The sequence below is a fragment of the Simochromis diagramma genome, unplaced genomic scaffold (assembly GCF_900408965.1).
Source record: "Simochromis diagramma unplaced genomic scaffold, fSimDia1.1 OVJJ01000322.1, whole genome shotgun sequence".
NCBI lineage: Eukaryota > Metazoa > Chordata > Actinopteri > Cichliformes > Cichlidae > Simochromis > Simochromis diagramma.
The window spans coordinates 436,390-460,445 of NW_024386731.1; the positions used below are offsets into that span (position 1 = coordinate 436,390).

The 24,056-nt window shown below is 42.8% G+C and overlaps 1 protein-coding gene across 4 annotated transcripts in view; it reads left to right on the forward strand.

Annotated features, from left to right (window-relative positions):
- Positions 1–24,056, forward strand: part of LOC120720073 (abl interactor 2-like) — a 37,093-nt gene that overhangs the window by 7,588 nt on the left and 5,449 nt on the right. For 2 of the 4 annotated variants that reach the window (XM_040009990.1, XM_040011501.1), the window contains exons 2-6: positions 11,885–12,052; positions 16,178–16,354; positions 16,933–16,950; positions 17,559–17,662; positions 21,347–21,499. In XM_040009990.1, coding sequence (XP_039865924.1) covers positions 11,885–12,052; positions 16,178–16,354; positions 16,933–16,950; positions 17,559–17,662; positions 21,347–21,499 — 620 coding nt within the window. The remainder of the gene's footprint in view (positions 1–11,884; positions 12,053–16,177; positions 16,355–16,932; positions 16,951–17,558; positions 17,663–21,346; positions 21,500–24,056) is intronic. The other 2 variants (XM_040010664.1, XM_040012287.1) reach the window with 1 other exon arrangement.

Consider the following 24,056-nt stretch of genomic DNA (forward strand, 5'->3'; position numbering starts at 1 on the left):
AACAAGACACACAAGCTGAAACGTCAAGACTGGGCCAAGAAATATCTCAAGACTGGTTTTTCTAAGGTTTTATGGACTGATGAAATGAGAGTGAGTCTTGATGGGCCAGATGGATGGGCCCGTGGCTGGATTGGTAAAGGGCAGAGAGCTCCAGTCCGACTCAGACGCCAGCAAGGTGGAGGTGGAGTACTGGTTTGGACTGGTATCATCAAAGATGAGCTTGTGGGGCCTTTTCGGGTTGAGGATGGAGTCAAGCTCAACTCCCAGTCCTACTGCCAGTTTCTGGAAGACACCTTCTTCAAGCAGTGGTACAGGAAGAAGTCTGCATCCTTCAAGAAAAACATGATTTTCATGCAGGACAATGCTCCATCTCACGCGTCCAAGTACTCCACAGCGTGGCTGGCAAGAAAGGGTATAAAAGAAGAAAAACTAATGACATGGCCACCTTGTTCACCTGATCTGAACCCCATTGAGAACCTGTGGTCCATCATCAAATGTGAGATTTACAAGGAGGGAAAACAGTACACCTCTCTGAACAGTGTCTGGGAGGCTGTGGTTGCTGCTGCACGCAATGTTGATGGTGAACAGATCAAAACACTGACAGAATCCATGGATGGCAGGCTTTTGAGTGTCCTTGCAAAGAAAGGTGGCTATATTGGTCGCTGATTTGTTTTTGTTTTGTTTTTGAATATCAGAAATGTATATTTGTGAATGTGGAGATGTTATATTGGTTTCACTGGTAAAAATAAATAATTGAAATGGGTATATATTTGTTTTTTGTTAAGTTGCCTAATAATTATGCACAGTAATAGTCACCTGCACACACAGATATCCCCCTAAAATAGCTAAAACTAAAAACAAACTAAAAACTACTTCCAAAAACATTCAGCTTTGATATTAATGAGTTTTTTGGGTTCATTGAGAACATGGTTGTTGTTCAATAATAAAATTATTCCTCAAAAATACAACTTGCCTAATAATTCTGCACTCCCTGTATGTGTACACACAGAGAGCGACCTGTCCTTGTAAGGTAAAAGCAGGCTCTTGGCCGTTGGTGGCTGTCTCTCTCTGACAGAAGCTACAAACAAACCTGTGTTTGGTTTAAGATAAACGGTGTAGTGCAGGGACGGATTCAAAGCCGAAGACAATTGCACTTCCTTCCATGGTCGTACCTCTCCCAGTTGTTTGTTTGTTAAAATCCATCTCTTTGGCTTTCCCTTTTATTTAAGAGCTGACATAATAAAGGGATGAGATAAAGGAGCAAGAAGTGTATAACATCACATTTACCTTTGCACAGCAGTCATTTGGCGACTGGATCACTGCTCTCAGTTTTTTTACATCACTGGGGATTCACAAAGAAGCAAGTAAGGATGGTTTTACCCTGCCAACTGCATCAGTCTGGCTTGTGTTAGCTTATGTTGTGTACTTGTCTTGAATAAGTGGTATTGTGGGATGCTGATGTGGGATATGATTGTCCTTATTTTTCTTTAAATTTCCAGACTGCTGCAGATGTACAGTTTCCGACTGTGTCTTTTGTTATTGAGTTAGTCCTGTGAGCACAGCAGCCCCTCCTACCTGCTCTTCAAACCTTCTGATTGTGAGAGACAGCCAATCGAAAGACTGTTGACCAAAGGAGGGTGGCCTTAAGGAGAGAGCAAAGAAACGGACATGTTTCAGCGAGTGGATTTCTTCTTTCCCATGAGCGGTTGCCATCTTTACTTTACACGTTGTACTCATCATTGGTGTCCTGACTTATTCAAGGTTCAAGGTTCTTTATTTGTCACATGCATAGTTATACAAGTATAACACACAGTGAAATGTAGCCTGACACGCTCCTCGACATGTGCAAAAATTGGGGGGGGGGGTGTAGAGGAAGAACATTATATATATATATATATATATATATATATATATATATATATATAGTATATACACTGGGTGAATGTGCAGTAGTAGCAGCAAGCAGGTGAATTCTGTACATTAATATGAATAGACATCTGACTATTTTACAGGATAGACAATATAAACATATTTAAAATTAAAGGAATTGAAATGTACATTGTGCCTTGGTTTAGTGTCTGGAAGAGAGTCCTGTCTCAGTCAATTATAGATGATGTGAGAGGGCGGGTGTGTGTGTTTAGGGCACGGATGGCTTGGGGATAGAAGCTCCTCTTGATTCTCTCTGTCCTTGCCCGGAAGATGCGGAACCTTCTACCAGATTGCAGAAGTTGGAACAGTTTGTTGCCAGGATGGGACGGGTCCTTCAGTATCTGCGCTGCTCTAGTCCGGCATCTCCTGGTGTAGGTGTCCTGAAGCGGGGGGAGAGCAATCCTGCAGCAGCGTTCTGCTGTACGGATCACTCTCTGGAGAGCTTTTTGGTCCTTCATACAGCTGTTCCCAAACCACGATGTCATGTTCTGTGTGAGGATGCTCTCCACAGCGCCTGTATAGAAAATCCTGAGGATCTTTGGAGAGACCCTGAACTTCCTCAGTTGTCGTAGGTGATACAGGCGCTGCCTAGCCTTTTTGGTCTGGACCTGAATGTGGGCAGCCCATGTCAGGTCTGAGGAGATGTGGACACCAAGATACTTGAAGGACTGCACCCTCTCCACTGGAGCTCCATTGATGATGATGGGCTTGTAGTCTCTGTGCTGACCCCTTCTGAAGTCCACCACCAGCTCCTTGGTCTTACTGACGTTCAGCTGGAGGTGGTTGTCCTGGCACCACGATGCCAGATTCTTCACTTCATCCATGTAGGCCGCCTCATCGTTGTTGAAGATGGCACCCAACACCACTGTGTCGTCAGCAAACTTCACAATGGTGTTGGAGCCATGGGTGGCCACACAGTCTGAAGTGTAGAGGGAGTAGAGCAGTGGCGAGAGGACACATCCCTGAGGTGCTCCTGTGTTGATGGTGATGCTGTTGGAGAAGCACCTGCCCACCCTCACCACCTGAGTTCTGCCAGTGAGGAAGTCCAACACCCACTCACACAGACGGCTGTTAAGTCCCAGATCCCTCAGCTTTGTGAACAGTCTGCAGGGCACTATTGTGTTAAACGCTGAACTGTAATCAACAAACAGCATTCTCACATAGTTACCCTGTTTCTTGTCCACGTGGCTGAGAGTGGTGTGTAGGACGTGGGCGATGGCATCCTCTGTGGATCTGTTGGATCTGTAGGCGAACTGCAGCGGATCTGTGGTGTCTGGGATGGAGGAGGAGATGATGTTCTTCAGCAGCCTCTCAAACACCTTCATTACCACCGAGGTCGGTGCAACTGGCCGGTAATCGTTCAGGGATGAGGGTTTGCTGTTCTTGGGCACAGGGATGATGGTGGATCTTTTGAAGCATGTGGGGACCACAGACTTCGCCAGGGACTCGTTGAAGATGTAAGTGAACACACCTGCTAGCTGGTCAGCACAGCAGCGCAGCAGACGGCCGGTGATGCCGTCTGGCCCCGCCGCTTTCCTTGTGTTCACTCTCCTCAGTGCCGCTCGGACGTCATGCTCCGCGATGCTGGTCACCGGTCTCTCGCTGATGACGTCACTGTCCTCGGTAGTCAGGCGGTAGATAGCATTAGCGCCTGGCTAACCTCGAAACGGGCGTAGAACCGATTCAGCTCGTTGGTGAATGCAGAGTCGGCGTTGATCGGCGCAGTGTCCCTGGCTTTGTAGTCCGTAATGGTGCGTAGTCCGTGCCACATACTCCGTGTGTCGCCCTGGTGGAAGCGGGACTCCACACGTTCCCAGTACCTGCGTTTGGCATCTCTCACCGCGCGCCGCACGCCGTATGAGGCCGCTTTGTAGGCGCTCATATCGCCAGTGGCGAGACCCGCGTTGTAGGAGGCGGTCCTGGCGTTTACTGCAGTGCGGATCGATCTGTCCATCCACGGTTTCTGGTTTGGGAATGTGGTGACTCTCGCAGTGGGGATAATCTCCTCCGCTAGCATATTGACGAAGCATACTGCTACTTCCGTAAACTCGTTGATGTCGACTGCGCATGCTCTGAACATGTCCCAGTCTACGTCGTTGAGTGCGTCCTGTAGCGTAGCTTCTGATTGGGCAGTCCACCGTTTTACCTCCCTCTTGGTCACGTCTTCCCTCCGTATGCTTTGTTTATACTGGGGAATGAGATAGATGGCGTTGTGGTCAGACTTCCCAAAAGCCGGGTGTGAGACAGCTTTGTAGCCCTGCTTGTATGGCGTGTAGCAGTGATCCAAAATCCGATCCCCTCTCGTTGGACACGAGACATGCTGGTAAAAGTTTGGCATGACTTGTCTGAGGTTCGCTTTGTTAAAGTCTCCTGCTACAATGAGGGCTGCGCCCGGGTCCTTGTTTTGAAGCGAGCTCAGCACATCATGTAATTCGGACAAAGCCATACCTGTGTCCGCTTGGGGTGGGATGTAGACCGCCGTGGCGATGACTGAGGTGAACTCACGGGGCAGATAGAAAGGGCGGCACTTAATGCTCAGGAACTCCAGATGTGGCGAGCAGCCGCTGGAGAGAGTAGAAATGCTCCTGGCATCACACCACTTTCTGTTTATCATGAAACACACTCCTCCACCTTTGGTTTTGTTCGACTCTGCCGTTCTGTCCGCGCGGAGCACAAAGAATGAATCCGACGGAGTTACGGCCTGGTCCGGCACGGTGGGGGTCAGCCATGTCTCCGTGAAGCACAGAATGTTGCAGTCCCTCATGTCACGTTGGAAGGTGACCCTTGCTCTTAGGTCATCGAGCTTGTTCTCCATGGATTGTACATTGGCCAGTAGGATACTGGGCAGTGGTGCGCGATGCGCCTGCTGTCTCAGTCTGTTCCTAATACCAGCGCGTTTTCCCCGACGCTTCTTTGTTCTGTGCCTCGGATGAGCGGCCCGTCCTTTGTTGTTCTCCGCGCCGCGTAGAATCTCTGGCGGCCAGGAAGGGTCAGGTTTAAAAGTGTCCAAGATTAGATGTGCAACCTTGGCACCGATGTTTACAAGTGATCCGCTGTCGTATACTATAAGACTAGAGGATTTTGGGATGTAAACCAGAGCAAAAAATAGGTAAAAAACAAGAAAAGTGGATAGTCGGAGCGGAGCGGTCAGGAAGGCGTCTGGACGTGGCCGCGCCATCTTGTACTTGTATTGTACTTATCTCAGAATCACTGGCTACGCTGATGTTGGAGATGGTGCCACCATTATTCTGTGGGTTTGTGTGGTCTTCGGTGTCTTCTATCTCTTCATGTAATCCCACACTGACTCTGTGATGTGGAGATGAGGGCTCCGTGGAGGCTGTACCATCTGCTGCATGACTCCCTGTTTTTCTTAAGATGTCTTGACATTTACGAGCAGCATTTGCCGCCACACTTTGAGGCTGTTTTTAAATGTTGATCTTAGAATAATTAACAGCAGGAATGTGGCTAATAGGCCAGAGTCTGTTTTGTTTAAAAAATAAATAAATTAAAAAAGAGGTCAGGGGAATTAGAGCGTGCTTATGATTCTACATAGGTCTGATATGATTTATGTACATGAACTTAGTTGGAAAAAGGGAGGAGGGGATAACATCAACAGCATCATTACGTGTGCGGCTAAGTGTGTGCTGCTTTGCCTTCGCCTCAGGCCAGAGGAGGCATCCCTCCAACTAGGTCACTGCTAACAGGGTATCAGATGGCTGATGAGAACGAAGGGAGAGAAAAATAGGAGATATTAGGATGATGTGATAAAGAGGGAGGAGAGGAGAGGAAAGGGAGATGACTAAGACAGAAGAGGATGGAAGAATAGGGAAGGAGGCGGGCTGATTGTAGATTAGACAGTGAAGCAAAGATAAAAATGAGAATATTTATCAAAAAGGACTGGACTCAAAAGTTACGTTCTTCATTAAGATTTAGAAAGTTTGTGGATGCTGACTATTGCTGTCATGGGACCTCAAAAAATGGGGCTGAATTTATGAATTTATTCACTCTTTTAAACTCTCGCTGGCACGGTGGTTAGCACTATTGCCTCACAGAAGGAGGTCCTGAGTCCCCCGTGTTTGTGTGGGTTCTCTCTGGGTACTTCAGCTTCCTCCCACAGTCCAAAGACATGCAGTTAGTCGGTTTAGGTTATGTGGTCATTCTAAATCGCCCATGTGTGTGAATGGTTGTCTGTCGCAATGTGTTAGCCCTGCAACAGACTGGTGACCTGTCCAGCGTGTACCCTGCCTCTTGCCCTAAGACAGCTGGGTTAGGCTCTACCCAGCTGTGTCGCAAAATAAACTGTTTATGGCAATATTCTTTCACCGTTCTGATGGTCACTGTAGTGGCTATATTAATTTCTTAAAGTTCTCTCTTTCTCTTATATTTAATATAACCACACTACGGACGGACAAGAGCCTGTTTTTATGCGTTGTCGTTAGCAACAACGACGGTAAAACCATCGCGTGTCCGCTTGTTTATTTTCCACATAAACCTTTCAGAATAAAGCTCAAGATCCTGTTGAGACTTTTCAAAATAAACTGAATCACGTGAAAGAGTATGCAGTGTTTACGGATGAGAAGCAAAAAAGAGCCGCCAGGTGCTAAAAAATAAACCTTAGACTCAAACGTTAGAACAGGCTTTTCGCCGCAGCACGCCGTGTAATAAATACTCACAAAGAAAACGGCGGCCGTTACAACTTATGTCTAACAATGTATAGTGTCATGCATCAGTTAAAACATTCGACTCCAGGTACACGACGCCCAGCTGGAAACACTTCACGCAAGTCGAGCTGCCCGAGATTCACAGAATTTTCATAAAATGTAAAATTTTTGTGATTTATATCGTTATTGGACGATAGATGTCTTATATCGGGATATGAGATTTTGGTCATATCACACAGCCCTAACGTCGCACACAACGCGCTCTGTTTAGACCCAGACCAAACAGTTTCAGACTTTACGTTTCCCAATTTTGCTTTAAGTTATTTTGTTATTTTGTTATTTACATATGGCCTAATAATTAACCTTATTGCTGCTTTAGAGGAGCGGTGCTTCCAAGGATAGTTGCAGATTTCTATCAGAATCTACAGATTATGCAGTACAAATAAAATGTTCACGTTTCTCCAACGTTGTCTTCCCAGCAGTTTAACTGACATCTACACTGGATGGTTCATGTTGTCTTCTCCGGCGCTGATAATTGGCGTCTGTCTTGTGTCAGTGATGTAAAAGACGGATTTAATGCGACATGGCCATTCAAACTGCAGACGCTTTCTAAAACATCAGATATGTATCGGATTGAGTACCACATACGAAAGTGACCCAGGTCGGATTTGAAAATATCGGATTTGAGCTGTTCACACTGTCATACCATGATCAGATATGGGTCGCATAGGGTCAAAAAAGTCGGATTTGATACGCTTTCACCTGCAGTGTGAACATAGCCTTTGTCTCCCATATTCTCACTTCTGGATGTAGTCTGTACAGTTCCCACATCGGTGCCATCAGACATGCCCCGAGCTGGCAGGTGAAAAACCGTTTAACACCACATCTGACTGAAACCAATATTTGTGCTCTCAGATAAGTGCTAGAAAAGGTCAGTGCTGCAGTGCGTGTTTGAAAACCGCTTCAGTCAAAAAAGGCGGCACGGTGTTTAGCACTGTTGCTGCACAGCAAGAAGGTCCTGAGTTCAATTCCACCATCAGGCCGGGGTCTTTCTGTGTGGAGTTTGCATGTTCTCCCCGTGTTTGCGTGGGTTCTCTCCAGGTACTCCGGCTTCCTCCCACAGTCCAAAGACATGCAGCTTGTGGGGATAGGTTAATTGGATAATCCAAATTGCCACTAGGTGTGAATATGTGAGTGCGAATGGTTGTCTGTCTCTGTGTGTTAGCCCTGCGACAGACTGGCGACCTGACCAGGGTGTACCCCGCCTCTCGCCCTATGACAGCTGGGATAGGCTCCAGCGCCCCCCGCGACCCTGGAAAAAGGATCAGCGGAAGCGAATGGATGGATGGATGGAACTCAGTGGTTAATCCTTGCTCTGATGTTTTGATGGATGCCTCCCCAGCCCTCTGTGAAAAATTTCTAAATCATTTTATAGATAAGATCTCAGTGTTAAGGGCCCCACATTCTCCGGTAGTAAATCAAGCCCCAGTTTCCGAATGTTCAACGGTTTTTTAACAGTTTGAACCTGTGTCGTTCTCGACTTTAAATGAAATAATTAATAACCTGAGAAGCTCAAATTCTCTGCATGACATTATTCCTTCTCGTATCATTAAGGATGGATTGAATACAATCGGGTCCTGTATCTTATTTTTAACTCATCACTGTCATCTGGCTATGTTCCGACTGTCTTTAAACATGCAGTTGTGCAACCTGTTATCAAGAAAAGCAGCCTTGATCATAACACTCTAGCAAATTACAGGCAGATTTCTAAACTCCCTTTCATGTCAAACATTTTAGAGAAAATAGTGCTTCAGCAACTACAGACCCATTTAGAGAGAAACGGTATAAGTGATAAATTCCAGTCTGGATTTTAAACCGCGTCACAGCACCGAAACTGCCCTACTAAGAGTTTTCAATGACCTCCTTCTAATCGCTGACTCCGGGTGCTCTGCGGTCTTAGTTCTATTAGATTTGACTTCAGCCTTTGACACGGTTGACCATGATATTCTTTTGGCAAGCTTAGAACAAGTAGCAGGCCTTAAAGGAAATGTTCTCTCATGGTTTAAATCATATTTTTCTGAGAGGTCGTTCTCTGTCATGATGGGAAAATATTCCTCTTCTTCTGCCCTTTTTCGCTGTGGTGTGCCCCAGGGCTCGGTACTGGGTCCTGTGTTGTTTTCTCTGTACATGTTGCCCTTGGGCTCCATTTTTGAAAAACATAATGTCTCTTTTCACTGCTATGCTGATGATATTCAAATCTACCTCCACTTGACTGGGGATGTTTCATCTTCACTACAGCTTCTGTTTGATTGTCTGAGGGATGTCAAAGACTGGTTATCACATAACTCTCTTACTTTAAATGAAAAGACAGAAATTATTGTTTTTGATAGAAATATGCCTCTGGGGCAACTGACTGGTACACTCGGGCCTGTTGCTAATCACCTCACTGATGCTGCTAGGAATCTTGGAGTTTCCATGGATAGCTCCTTCAAACTAGATAAACAGGTCTCTACTGTGGTAAAAACCAGCTTTCACCAACTATGCCTAATTTCTAAGGCTAAACCTTATATACCACGCAACGATCTGGAGAAACTCATTCATGCTTTCATCACTTCAAGACTAGATTATTGTAATTCTCTCTACTTGGGCCTACAATCTTCCCTCCTTCAGCGATTGCAATTGGTCCAAAATGCTGCAGCACGTCTCTTAACAGGCACTAGAAAGTATGATTCTATCACCCCTGTTCTGGCCAACTTACATTGGCTTCCTATTAAATATCGAATTGATTTTAAAATTTTATTGTTTACTTATAAAATCCTAAATAATATGGCACCTGACTACCTAGCTGATCTCCTCTGTCTGTATAGCCCAGGGCTGCCCAATCCCAGTCCTCAAGAGCTACTATCCTGCAGCTTTTAGATGCATCCCTACTCCAACACAGCTGAATCAAATGGTTTGATTACCTCTTCAGCATGCCATCATGTTTGGCAAAGGCCTGATAACAAGCCATTCATTTGATTCGGGTGTGTGGGAACAAGGATGCATCTAAAAGCTGCAGGACGGTAGCTCTCGAGGACCGGGATTGGGCACCCCTGGTATAGCCCTAAGAGAGCACTAAGATCATCGGGCCAACTGCTCTTAGTGCAACCTAGGTCTCTGCTGAAGACCAGAGGAGACCGTGCCTTTGCCTTTGCCGCACCCAGGTTATGGAATATTCTTCCTCTTCATATTCGCGCATCAGATTCTATTCAATCTTTTAAATCACGTCTAAAAACGTATTTGTTTAACCTGGCATTCAAGGCTAATTAGGGTAATTTACATCTGGCTTTGCATTTCGATTATGTAATTATTTTATATCTGTAATTTATATTTTATATTGTGATTTTTATCTGTATCATGATTTTACTGGAAAGCACTTTTGTGTACTTCAGCCTTTAAAATGTGCTATATAAATAAATTTTGATTGATTTTTTTTTTTTTTTTTTTTTTAAACAAATCACTGTATTACATTTTTAGGAATTTAATTAAGAGTAATTAAAATATCATTGTTCCCTATCAAGGTGTGGGGGCATGGGAGTGGGGACAGCTGGCTTGGGAATGCCTCTGGATCTGGATAAGCAATTGAAAATGCATGGATGGAGTGATGGATGAAATGAGGAGCAGTGATAAATTTAGTGTGCAGACATCTGCAGCCTCGACATACTGCTGATAATCAGTTACTGTTACACTGTGTATTCTGACCTGATTTAAGCAGATAACACTAAACAAGATCACCATTACACTACACTGGGATGTCCACAACCTATATGTAGAAATGTTATGTCTCATAAATCAAATAGACTGCCAGATTCCTAGAATCAGCACATGAAGCATTAATAAGGCAGATGGCAGAGAATTCGAGCCCTCACGGTGACAAAAATATAATGTTGAAAAAATAGAACTTGCTACAAGTTCTCTGTCTACCCATTTGGAATGTAAAATATGAAAATAAAATCTCACTGTGCTCTTCGAAGTGTTAAAACACTGATCTGAGCCGTCACAGCAGGCGTCACCTAAAACGGCTGGAAAGTGCTGCACAGCTCGCTGAGGGCAGAGGTCACCGCTTGAGCCTCTGTAACACCTGCTGTTCTCTTTTCTTTTTGCTCTGCTCTCACACATAGTTTATTATGACGTCGGCGTGCGGTTTTTGTTTTTACGCTGTAACAATAGCGACTTCAAATGCAGCATTGTGTCTCTGACTTGGTGAACCACTTGCTGGTTTGCTTTGAGGTTCGTGACACCACTTCTCAGTGTTTTCTTTAATTATGTCACTGAAGAAGTTTTAATGGTTTAGACTCTGCGACTGAATGTAGGGCTCTGGGTCATCTAAACCTATGACACAAACTCTTTGTGTGTGTTTGCATTGGTGTTGTCTATTGATAATATATTTCAAGTCTCTATAAGTGTGTAGTTTGTGTGTGTGTGTGAGAGTACGTGTGTAACACAGAGGCACACATAGATGTCAGTGTGTTTCTTGTCAACCTCGGGCGTGAATGAGTTTGCACTGACCTACATTGTGTTTCAGCAATTATACACACACATGTTGGGCTTTCTGTAGTCGTGGGGACCATAATTCCCTTGCCCCTCAGCTCAACACTGACCTTTATATAACATAAATTATAAATCCCCCGATCAGTTGGAGGGCGTATTTTAAAAGTGAGGAACAGCCAAAATGACCTCACTTCCCACATATGTCCTCGATCCTAAGTTATAAATCACATGTTGGTCCTCACAGAGATTTACAAGCATGCACACACTCTCTTTATACATACAGTACACATGTGAACTCGCACATGTAGTTGCTGATGCATGCTGACACGTGCAGTCATGCAAACACACACACATTCTGCCAGCTTCTCTCGATAAAATGCTGACTGTGACATTCCAGCAGAAATCATAAGAGTTTTATTCATGTGTATGTCTGTTACTGTGAGGACTAGTTTTGATATTTCTCACTATTTTTGTGGTATTTCATTGATTTGCTGCAAACTAGGCTTCACAGATCAACTACAATTATTCACGTCATAAATTCATACTAAGTAGGGAGTTAGCCAAACGAGGTCCACCTGAGCATGACTGGGCAAGCAAGGCATGTAATAGAACATTTCTAGTCTGAAAAATCCTCATCCGTTTTATCAGCCCCACGTTCGTGTGATATTTCTCATTTCCAAGCTTCATTTTTCTGTCTGTGTCTGTGAGTAAAATGGTTGCACTCTGTGACTCCTGTCCTGAATCTGTCTCCTCTCTCCCCGCAGTCTGCAGACAAGGAGCGGGCGCTGGAGGAAACAAAGAGCTACACCACACAGTCTCTGGCCAGCGTCGCCTACCTCATCAACACGCTGGCCAACAATGTGCTGCAGATGCTGGACATCCAGGCCTCACAACTCCGCCGCATGGAGAGCTCCGTCAACCACATTTCACAGGTCCGCTGAACTTTGAATGTTCTCATTTCTTCTTAGAGGATTAAGCAGCCGCTTTGTACGTGTGAGGGATGACGTTTAATGAAAATTCCTCCTCGCACTGCCTTTGTTATCCAAGTCAGGCGTCCAGAGGCACGCTGAAGGTTTCAAACTGTAAACATGGTCTAAAATATGAAGTTTGTGAGCAGGAAGGCCCATATACAAATACACTGGTACACACAATGCATAAAATTATACACACCCGCAAGAGGGCTCCTAAATGAAAGAACAGAACATGCAATCATGTATGAATGCATTTATGTTCAGCAGCCCAGGAGGAGTTTGTGTTTACAAATAGGAGGCAAAAATGCAGAATGTTCAGCAGTAACATAGTGAAAAGAGGTCAAATTATTAGCAGAAAGTGGCGATGGTGGAGAAACTAGCCCTTTTTTTTTCTGTACACACTATACTAAGATAAACAGGCTTTGATTGGTAATGTTTTTTTTAGGGTTCAGGGTTAAAGCATCAAACAATCTTTAAGTCAATATTTTTTATGATGGTGTATGCAATGAAAACGTAGACACAATGTTTATGGTGTCTCTGTAGAGAGAGTGTGCGGCTCCTCTTTGCTTTGAGTTTTATAATGAGCTTCAGCTCAGGGTTTGGCTGTCTGACTACAACTTCAAACCGCGTTTGTTTCACTCTATCGGCATAAGAACATCTTTTTCAGCAGCAGCAGGGAGCTGTTTTCAGAGAAGCGTTAAAAGGCCACTGTGCACTGTTCGGCTCCGTCTGTGAAGTGAAAAACACTTATACCTTTAAATGTTAATGGGTAATGTTGGAATCACGGAGACGGGGTGTTTTCGAACCAGGTTAATACTCTATGCAAACGTAATTCTGTGTATGATCACCGTCAAATCCACGAAGACTCTAAAATGTGATACCAGTGTTCCTGTTTCTCCTGCAGGGGTTCTTTTAATCTTGTTTACATGACTTACAGTAATATTGGATGCTATAGTAAATGAACAGTAATCACTATGTCCTAGCTGTTGGAGGACAAAGAACACAGAGCTCTAATTTTGTTTCTGTCAGCTGCTTGGATGAATAAAACCACCTGTAAGTGTGATTGCACCCAACAGTGAAGTGAAAGTGTGTGGTGCTGCCAGGGATCCGATCAGGCTTACACAACACTCTGCACCCACACATCTCACACTGCAGCTGTGTCCAACTTATTCCTGTTCCTAGAAAAACTCTGAGCTGACACGTCGCTCAGTGCACTCTATTGAGAAAAGAGCTATTTTCATTCACTGAGTGTTTAAATCCTCAACAGTCTCTTCACAGAGCAACTGTGTGCTTTGAGGAATAATCGTAGTTTTCAGTGGTACAGGGGCTCCATTCTCCTCGTCGGACCTCCGAATAATTAGTATAATCGGAATGCTCTGTAAGCAGAAATAATGAGATGCTTCTGTCCCTGTTATATCGGGCCAGGCTGTGGTCGCACGTCATAATTGCCGCTTTCTGTTCTGTGAGACACAGTCACATCTGTTGTGTAGGCGAACACTTCATGCGGTGAGGAATTGCATTGAGATGATCTTTAAAAAATCCATTTTGCATTTGCATGCTGCAGCGGCCGATAGGAGTCGTGGAAGGTGAGGCAGAGATGTCCCGGCGTGCTCGTAGCGCAGGCTGGATGCTCTGTTTTGATTGGCGTGGGAGTTCCTCATCTCTGCTCTAAAACAATCAAATACACTTTTACTGACCTTTGAAAAAACTGGCTACTACATTATATACTGCTGGAGAGTGTAATCTGTCATAATACAGCATAATTTATTAGTAGACTTCTACTTAGCCTGAGAAATGCAGACTGAGCCAAACAATTATCTCAACTTCACAGTGTGCAGATGACTCTCAAAGCTGTCACTACAATGTAGATTAACCTGGTTGGACTATAACTGCAAATAAATAAACCAACAAACCTCTCGACAAGAGGTGGGACTTACCCAACACCCCACACACACAATACTTCACTCACAATGCGATTGTGGGGATTTTTAGCATTTTGCGATATGCTGAGTATTGCAATAACACATATTGTTATTTATCACCTTTTCCGAAACAAATAAAAAAAAAATAAGAATGTTGGGCTTTAGCCTGGTTTTCGCATGCAGCATGACAATTTGAGTTTGTATTATGAGTCTAAATCTGCAAAATAATTAGGATAAGTTTAGTAGTGTAGTGGAATAAATGGCATTTCTCCCCCTGCAGGCTGTAAGTGTCATTGTTCTGGAGAGAGGAGGCAGCTGCTGTCAGCCTGCAGCCAAGTTTCAAAACTTCATGTTTAAAAATTAAACAATCATTTTATCTACACACAGACAGCTCTCGTGTTAGCTTGTTCTTTATTCCATTGCACAGTCTGTGCTTAAAACAACCAGGTGGTACACAGGAGCACTTCTCTTCAGCTTCTTTTAACAGGTTTCTTCATGGCTCTCCACCTGCCAAAGTTTTGACAGCTGTTGTCATATCTAGAAAAACACTTTCCTTTAACCACTTGGGTTCTCTGTCTCGGCTGTGGCGCTGCAGTGTTTCTTCTGTGTGTGTGTGTGTGTGTGTGTGTGTGTGTGTGTGTGTGTGTGTGTGTGTGTGTGTGTGTGTGTGTGTGTGTGTGTGTGTGTGTGTGTGTGTGTGTGTGTGTCAGAGAGGAGATGCCATAAACCTGTCATGTGAGCATTAACTTCACTGTTTGGTCAGAAGCTGCTCGGGCTGATCTGCAAGGACACTGTGAACTCGGTGTCTGTTTATTTCTCTTACTGGCTGCATGCAGCTCATATAATTCAACTTCACTTGGACCACACATGGGACCCAGTGGCCATGCAGCAGCTGTTTAAAACAATAAGAATTATTGTTTGCGAAATACATTGCAGCCTTCTGAGGGATTAAAATAAAGACACGCGCTGCACGCTGTTGGAAGGCTGTGATTAATGGAGCACTAGAGCGAGCAGAGTATGATCAGTGTTTCCAGTAATAATTTTGAAGTGAAAGGAACATCCAGGACCAAAGCGATTCAGGACACCATCACTGTGGTGCACTTCTAATACACACAGGAGTGTGCAGGTTTCTGTTCTAGACTAAAACATGTAATGAGTATGTCCCTCACTCAACAAGGGGAAATATGCTACATGAAGTTTGCACTTGCTTAAGAATGACTCTCATCATGCATCAACATCTTAATTAAACAAGAAGCTTAATTTAGCAGAGAAAAATGTTAATGTCAAAGTTTTAATCCTGAGTTATTTTTTTCAAAGCTCCCATTTAAACGTGATTGATTGTGATTGTTACCTCTGCCAAGGAGGTTATGTATTTGGTAAAACGCTGGATCCATGCTTTTTATTCCCTTTATAAACATGATAGCTGGAAAAGCTTTGAATGAATACTGATAGAACTTTGTAGGTGTGTAGAGTACGCTCATTGTAATAAATGGCCTGTATTTATATAGCGCTTTACTAGTCCCTAAGGACCCCAAAGTGCTTTACACATCCAGTCATCCACCCATTCATACACACAGTCACACACTGGTGATGGCAAGCTACATTGTAGCCACAGCCACCCTGGGGTGCACTGACAGAGGCTCGAACCAGCAACCTTCCAGTTACAAGGCGAACTCCCAACTCTTGAGCCACAATATTGTATTAAAGTTTTTCTCATATCCACCAAGGTCTTGAAGGTCAGCTTAAGGTTTATTGGTCAAAAATGGACAAAAAGCCTTAGAACTTAGAAGTCTTACAAGTGTCTTGTATGTTGTCAACATATAGAAAGTGTCGTATAAAAAATTTAAAATACGTCACATTTGACCTCTGACCTCTCCTTCAAGGTCAATAGAATTATCTGAAGGTCAAAGTGATAATAATAATTTATAGAGCTATTTAAAAAAGTTTCTTCTAACCTTTCCTTCTCATCAACCTCAGCTAAACTCACTGGTATTGCATTTATGTTGGTGCTACTAGCTTAAGCTGCGTCCACACCGGAGCAATTCATTTATAATCCACTTTTCAGTTTGGAGCACTGACACATTCAAATGAGTGCTATTTTTTGTGATTTGTTTTTTTTTGTTTTTTTTCTTAATTTGCTCGTCCTTCATTTTTCTTCTTCCAGACCGTTGACATTCACAAGGAGAAGGTAGCGAGGCGGGAGATCGGCATCCTGACCACCAATAAAAACACGTCTCGCGCTCATAAAATTGTAGCTCCAGCCAATCCAGAGAGGCCAGTGCGCTACATCAGGAAGCCCATCGACTACAGCGTCCTGGATGACATTGGCCATGGAGTCAAGGTAGGCAGAGTAATGAGGAGGGAATGTAATAACATCCGTTTATATGAACTCGCATATTCAAGTGTTTATAAATGATTACACAGATTCTCATCCATGCACTCAAGCGTGTGCATGTACCACCTTTTCTATTTTACTCTTCTTTTTTTTTATGTATTGCAAGCATTAGTAAACTCTTGAATGAATATCTCTGTACCAGGTTTGCATATCTATTAATAAGAAATCCATTTTTAAAAATCTCTTTAAAAAGAATTGGATAGAAATTGCATGTTTATGTGTATAACTGAGTGAGCCGCGGTTTTTCTCTAAGCATGTAGAGTGTGCACTTGTAAATAAATAGTTTTTATTTAGGATAAGTAGCAATAATTATCTAGGCATTGTGCTTTCACTATTATTTCTTTAACTGCACTCCTCCTCCTCACTGTCCTCACTTTTCTGTCCACCAGCTCTTCTTCATCTGTATTTCTGCCCTTTGTCTCTAATGGCTGCTGGTATTCGCATGGCACTGTTGCACTGTAACTAACCTTTAGACTACCCTGTCTCTTCTTTTCTCTTCTATTTGCTGTCATTGGCATATTAAGTGGTTGCTGAGGTTCAAGGTAAGGATGCACAAAACACCTACACAGATTAGAAGTGTGTGTGATAAATGAAGGAAATTGTGTAATGTGGAAAATGCCGTTAGAAAAGCAATAAATGCAGTAATGATCTAAGAAAGTGACTACTGTGCTATTACTGCAGTGGTCAACAAACCAAGCAGCAAAATATGCTAGAATCAGCTTCCTCTTCCTCCCTCTGTCTCTTTACACTCAGCCCCCTTTCTTCATGCCAATTTTCACCTGATCATAAAAATCTATTGAATGCTTAATAAGTTCTCATATAAAAATCATAGCAGCCTGGTTAATGAGTTCTGTGCCTTTCATAAATGTATTATTTAGTGCACAGCCTGCCTGCTGTCCAACCATGAAGTGACAGCTAGTGTTGGAACATGTTCGAATGAGTCCTGAAGGTCTTAAAGGACTTATAAATCATTCTACCCAGTATCATAGGACACGGTAGAGGTGGACTCTAGGACCTGATGTTTTAAAGCTGTTTCAGCAGAATGGGGTGAGCTACACAGGGGTGATGTTGTTTTGGCTAGCTACTGATATGTTGGCTCTGTGAAAGGCCTGAGCTGAGCGCTGAGCATTAACACGGTTTGTTCTCACAGGTGAATGGTCAGCCGAACATGAAACTTGGAGCGGGTCTGTCTCGGTCCAACCCTCCCACACAAAAACCGCCCAGCCCTCCGAGGGCAGGCAAGGGCATCTTGGGGTATGTACACTGCCTAGCACCAACACTCCCACATGTGTATCTTCTTTCCCTTACTAGTATTCACCTTGTCTTATCCTTTGTGCTTCCATGGTTTAATATAAGTGAATGTTCTGTGTATTTATTGGAACTTGAGTATTTGTCTCAATTTTTTTTCTTAAATGTGTGAGTAGTATGGCCTCCATGGGATACAAATCCAATTTTGGAAAAGTTGTGACGATGATGCGTAAAATGTAAACAAAAACAGAATGCATTTATTTGCAAATCTCATAACCCCATTTGTTTTTCTCAGTAGAACATATAAAACATAGCAGATGTTTAAACTGTGACCATTTTCTATTTCATGAAAAATATTAGCTCATTTTGGAAAAAAGTTGGGACGGGACCATGTTTACTTGTTTTCATTGTGTAGCAACCTCAACAGTCTGTAAACATCCGGAAACTGAGGAGACCAGCTGTTGTCCCATTCTTGTCTGAAAAAAGAAGATTTATTCATAACACACGTGAAAAGACCCAGGAAGACAGAGTTAACGATAAAAACGATAACAAAATAACACCGAAAACCGATAAAAACCCTGAAAACCATACATTTCACACCTGAGCCTCAACTCTTGCGGCCCGGTACCAAACGACTCACGGACCGGTACCGGTCCGAGGCCCGGGGGTTGGGGACCGCTGCTGTAAATGATGAAATACTCAAGTCTTTGTAATTTTACATTGAAGAAGATTATTTCGAAATACTAACCTCTGCCCGTCTTTTATTCCCAAGTATATTATCGACCTGTTGCCAATTAACCTAATTAGTTGGAAAATATTCCTCCTGTTTTTCCTTCTAATGCCACTAACTTGGAAAAGTAAATGATACCTTTAATGCCCCCTCACCCCCACCCCAATGTTTGGAGACATATTTAGTGATTCCATATTTTTCATGAAATGGTAAAATCTCCTTCATATGCTCCGTTGTGAATAAAATATTGGTTTGAAATTTGCAGATTGCTGCTTTCTGATTGTTTGTGGTTTTTACACAGCATCCCAATTTCAATATAAATGGACTGATAAGATAAATCTGCTCTCACAGATGTGTTGTTTTCTGAACTGATTTTGAGATAAGTCGTGTGCATGTGTGAAACTGCTGCAGATTGTGTGTGTTTGTGTCTTGTGGAAGGATGGAGCGTCCTGCTGCAAGCTTATTACAGATTTGACCCGGCAGAAGGGAATGACACACACACACACACACACACACACACACACACACACACGGACGGACGGTAAAATGCAGTGCTCAGAGGAATAACGTCATGCGTTGTGAAAGCTTGTTGTGTTCTCTCCCCTCAAACATCTAGGTCACCCAGCTGTAGCCCTCATTCTTTCTCTCTCCTTATCTCCTTATCTTCATCTCGATTTCACTCCTTCCTCTTTTTTTTTTTTTTTAACTTTCTCATTCCTTATTCCTTATTTATTCCCGTTGTCTTACTTTCTCTGGGTCCAGCTTTCTTGAGTAAATATTGGGTCTTGAACAGTCCGCAGATGCTGTCTTCCTATCACTTTCCATGCTGCTTAGGTGTGCAGAATTAGCTAGCACAATACACATAAGTCTATATACCATAGACAATATAAAAGATGGATGTAACCACTGTTATGTTGGCTGTCGATTTTGACCCAACATTTTGAGGCTTTAGCTTGGACCTAGCTTGGACCATGCTGGTACTTCTGAGCCACAAGTTCTTGTATTTGGATTAAAAGGATGGAGTGCTTACTAGCTAATTAGTAGCTAACGCTAGGCAGCATTGTGAATACAGCCAGAGACAGTATAAAAGACGGCTGTAGCAACTATGAGATTCACATGAGCATCTTGACCTGATGTCACCCTCTTGGTATTGTGATACTTGACAACCAATGTGTGGATGTTACCAGGAAACCACACACTACCTGGCTAACGAGTTGTCAGTCACATGTTGCTAACCAATAAGTATTTCCTGGATAATCCTACTTTCTAAACCTCTTTTGGTTGATTTCTCCACAGACTTCTATAGGACCATTAGCCTTTTTCTAACCACAGGTATCATCCGCTGGTGGCCAAAAAAAGGGATGCAGGTTTGTATTTATGTATTTACTGGCTTCACTTTTGGAAGCTACATCCATGTAAAATCGAATTCACCAAAAGAGTAACCAAAAGCTTCTTGGAATGTCCACATCAGTTACTAAGTGATAATGGTGGGTCAATTCCATGAAAATGCTCCAAAAGGCACCAACAGCAACAACAAACCTAAGAGCTCCAGGTCAGTGACTCTGGTTAGAGGAGCTAACTTACGTGCTGCTGCATTACCTTATTACAATATTTATTGCAATACTTTGATTGTCTGTGTGCAGCAGGTAGGCTGATAGGTGGCCTCATTCAGTCTGTGTTGTCTGCTGCGTTGCTTCCTATTTCCTGTAACCTGCTGATCAGCCACCTGTTGTACCATGTTGAACAGCACGGCAGGATTTTTTCCCTGCTGAAAGAGCCCTGACTAGCCAAAGATTATCACAAGACTGCAAACAACCCGTAATGCAACACAGTCTTACAATGTTGCGCTACTGCAGTCTCATTTCATAAGCAACACAGAAGTTAGGAATAGGTAGCTGTCTAGTTCTCTGTTATTTAAATAATTCTACTTTTTAAACCTAACGTCCACAAGTCTGACATTTGGTGCAGTATGACAACAAATAAGATGAGAAAGTGTTTGCGTTCCTAAGGATGAGGGAGCAGAAGCAGCTCAGCACTTGGCTGGAACTTTGAGTTGACTGGAGCTTTGGTGCACAAGCCAAATGTCTGTACACACACACACACACTCTAACACACACACACTCTAACACACACACACTCTAACACAAACGTGCGTGGAGAGACGAGGAACAAATCACAGCAGTGAGCTGGCGTAATGCTGTAATCAACAGGCCTTCTGACGACTCACACTCACATAAATAACAACCCAGACGATTCAGAGAGTTTTCACCGTCTAAGTTTGACTGTTCTTTCTTTAGCACCAGTGTTAATCGGATTGGATTAACACTGCACGCTTTAAACTTGGTGAAATAACAGAATCCTTTGCAGACAGAATAGATGGGATAAATGGGAAACCCCAATAGAAAGTCCAAATAAATGGCTGTAAATCTGCTTGGAAATCATGCAGTCTTTTTCTTTTGCTTACAGTGATAACTGCTGGTGCATTACATGACTCATAGGTTGTTGAAATATTGGATGTAACTGTGTAATTATTCGTGAGGAGGAGTTAACCAGGTGGCCACTGTGCCTGCTTTGTGTTATGTGTATGCAGTAAGTGACATTTATTGTGCTGATCCATTGCTTCACTCTGATTTTGGTCAGTTTTTTGTTTTCCTCTGTTGGCGTTCACTCGTCCTTATTCTCTACATACAGCTCTGTGACGCGGGAGGAATTTTATTTCTCTAAAAATACACACTGGCCTTTGAACATGACCTTTACCGATTTTATTCTTTTTGTTCCACAGCAGGAAGGAGGCTATAGCTAGCTCACTTGCAGAATTAAGGTGTACTTGCATATCAATACTGATGCTTTAAGTGTGCTTGTGGCTATTTAATGTTACTTTCAGGAGCGATCCTTTGTCGCCAGAATCAAGTTTGTCTCCCCATTAACCCTGTCTTTACCCTTACGTTTTGCATGTACAGGAAGAACTCCCCCTACAGGACACTGGAGCCTGTGCGCCCCCCTGTTGTACCCAATGATTATGTCTCCAGCCCTACCAGAAACAATATGGCAGGGGGACAGCTTCCAAGTCCGGCCCGCACCGCTACCCTCAACCATCGACCCCGAACATACAGGTAGCCGGGTCAGTGGGTAAACGTGGCCTGCCAGAATGGGATTCAGAGCTTTTCCTTTTCCCTGCTGAAATTCTTTTGCATCTCTAAATTGATAAAACTTTGAAAAACTTTAAAATCACTGCTGGGTTTTTTGTTGTTGTTTTTTTGTTTAGACATATTTTTCATTTCACCCTGCTTAAAAAGCTAAAGGAGAGATTGTTTTCTCTCTCATCCTCACGCAGTGTGTTTTAGTTCATGCTTCCATTCTTGGTCATTTACAGCTGATCTAATTGGCTTGCACGGTGACTAAACATATTTCAGAACACCTGGAGAGTCATTTTTCAGTTCAAGACAAAATGTATCCTGCAGAAAACATTCCCAGCTTTTAACTTCATCAACAAAATAAAATACAGGGAGAAAGATTTCAATATCACACTGCAGCTATAGCCGTACAGCCACAAAATCAAAGAATTGGCCTTTAAAAAGTCTTGATCAACTTCAGAAGCTTAAATCTGAACATCTAATGAAATCTGCTATAAAACGTCGCTCCAGATACTGACAAACAAATGCATATTTCATGCGGCACTGCAGAAATACAGTCTTGTACAAAAGTGGTCACGTTCCTCTAGGCCTCTGTAATCGTTCACCTGCTATGGCTTCTCTGCTGCTGTCCAGTGTTTCCTCTGTGGATTTGCTCAGCAATCACGCTCAGGGAGTACATGCTTGTTTTGGTTCATTTCAAATACACTGTTCATTGCTAAAAGGATTTTATGTAGTTATTTTATTAACCTAATCATACGTGTCAGTGTTACTGCTGAGAGAACACAGAGGACACACAGAACTAACTTTCTGCTTACACCCTCACAGCATCAACTAACTGATTTTATTCTTTCATTCATTTTCAGCTTGTAGTTTTCTTTTGTCTCCTCTGCAGTTTATGTAGCTGTTGGTGTCCTGGATGGGAGAGAGAGGCAAATACTTTGAAAGCAGAGCTTTGAATTTTGCATTCGCAAATAAATGTTTAAGTCTTTGACAGTGTTTACATGTTAATCTCACAGACAGCATAAAAGATGGACGTAGCCACCATGTCATTACCTTTCAGGCTCCTGGTATGAAATTTCTGAGCTGAGCATTTTAGCCATCTGTGTGTTTTATACTCTTCATACTCTTCATATGTGATAAAGAGTATGACCAGTTAAGGGGTGGACCGGACTCTCACTTTCCAATAACTTTCCAATAACGTGATTGACAGGTGCGTAGCCAATGAACATAACCCTCTTTTCTGACACTTGGAAAAGTCATAAATGTTACAAAAAGAGTTTCATCATGAACTAGTCATTGAGCCACAGAGCAATAGAGGTGTATGGTGGTTTTCTTGTAGATTTCTGTACAACCAGTATGCTTTCTGCAAACACAAGAGTTTCCCTCTGTAAAAAGAATGCAGGTTCACTTTTTTAGACCCAGAATTTACGTTCTTGTTATGCTGTCTGTGGTTGCTCTAAAAGGCACCCTTTGCAGTAATTGTGCAGCGCTGATGTAGCATTTTAAAAATGAATAAACAAAAGTATAGATTATTTAGAGCCTGGCTCTGTTTTGTCCAATCACAGCTCTGCCTCAAACTATTCTCAAGTCCTTCCCATCCAGTCACCACCTTCAACTCAGTCACTCTAAAACTGATCAGATTGCATGTGCTGTGTTTATGGTTTCATTGCTCCTGTGATGATGTTAGCTCTCTCTCATTCTGCTGCTGTTTGCTCTGCTGTTTCTTGTCTTTGCACTTTTCTTTTCATCTTCATCAGCGAGCCATCCTCTGCCCCTGCTGCCTTTGCCTTTAATATTTGTTTGCTTTTATCTGTTGCTCTTTTTTATGCCTTTTGAAAAATCATGACTGAGTAAGCAGTCAGTCAGTGTTTCATATCCACTTTTTTTTTAATTGTTTACATTTTCTGGAGTGTAAAAAATTGAGCTGTTTTTTTTTTTTTTGTTGATTGTGTAATTTTGGAAAACGGTGAAAAAACTACACATCAAGTTTTCTTGGTCTCCAAGTTCAGAGGTCTTTTTTTGTAAACATGATATTAACAATGTTATAAAGCAAAAAAATAAGTTCCTCACAGCAGAATTACTCAACAGCCTTTCTGCTCATTAAATCCAGTTCCAGGTTGTGAGGCTGAGAAATCAGCTCATATCAAATCTTTTGTTTCAGTTCGTTAATTCTTATTAGCAAAGACGAGCGTGTACAAAACATCCAGTTAGAGGCTGATGCCATGTGACTCCTGTTTGCTGCTTTATTAGCGTTCGTGTTGTAAATGACTTGCCAGGCCAGACGGCGTAGTGCAAGAGGGGCTGGAAGCAAGAAAGAATAAAGTAGAAAAAATAATATGAATATGAAACTATATTGGACCTTTATTATTGGCGGGCTGATATTAGCTATTTGCATTTATAATGGATGGAAAATTAAAGGTAATAAAAGCAGCTGCTTAGTGTAAATTATTGAGATTTAAGGTAACGCTTTGGCCCCACAACAGCTGATTTGGAACTGAACAGAGACCAAAAACAACTATGTAAAAAATGGTAATTG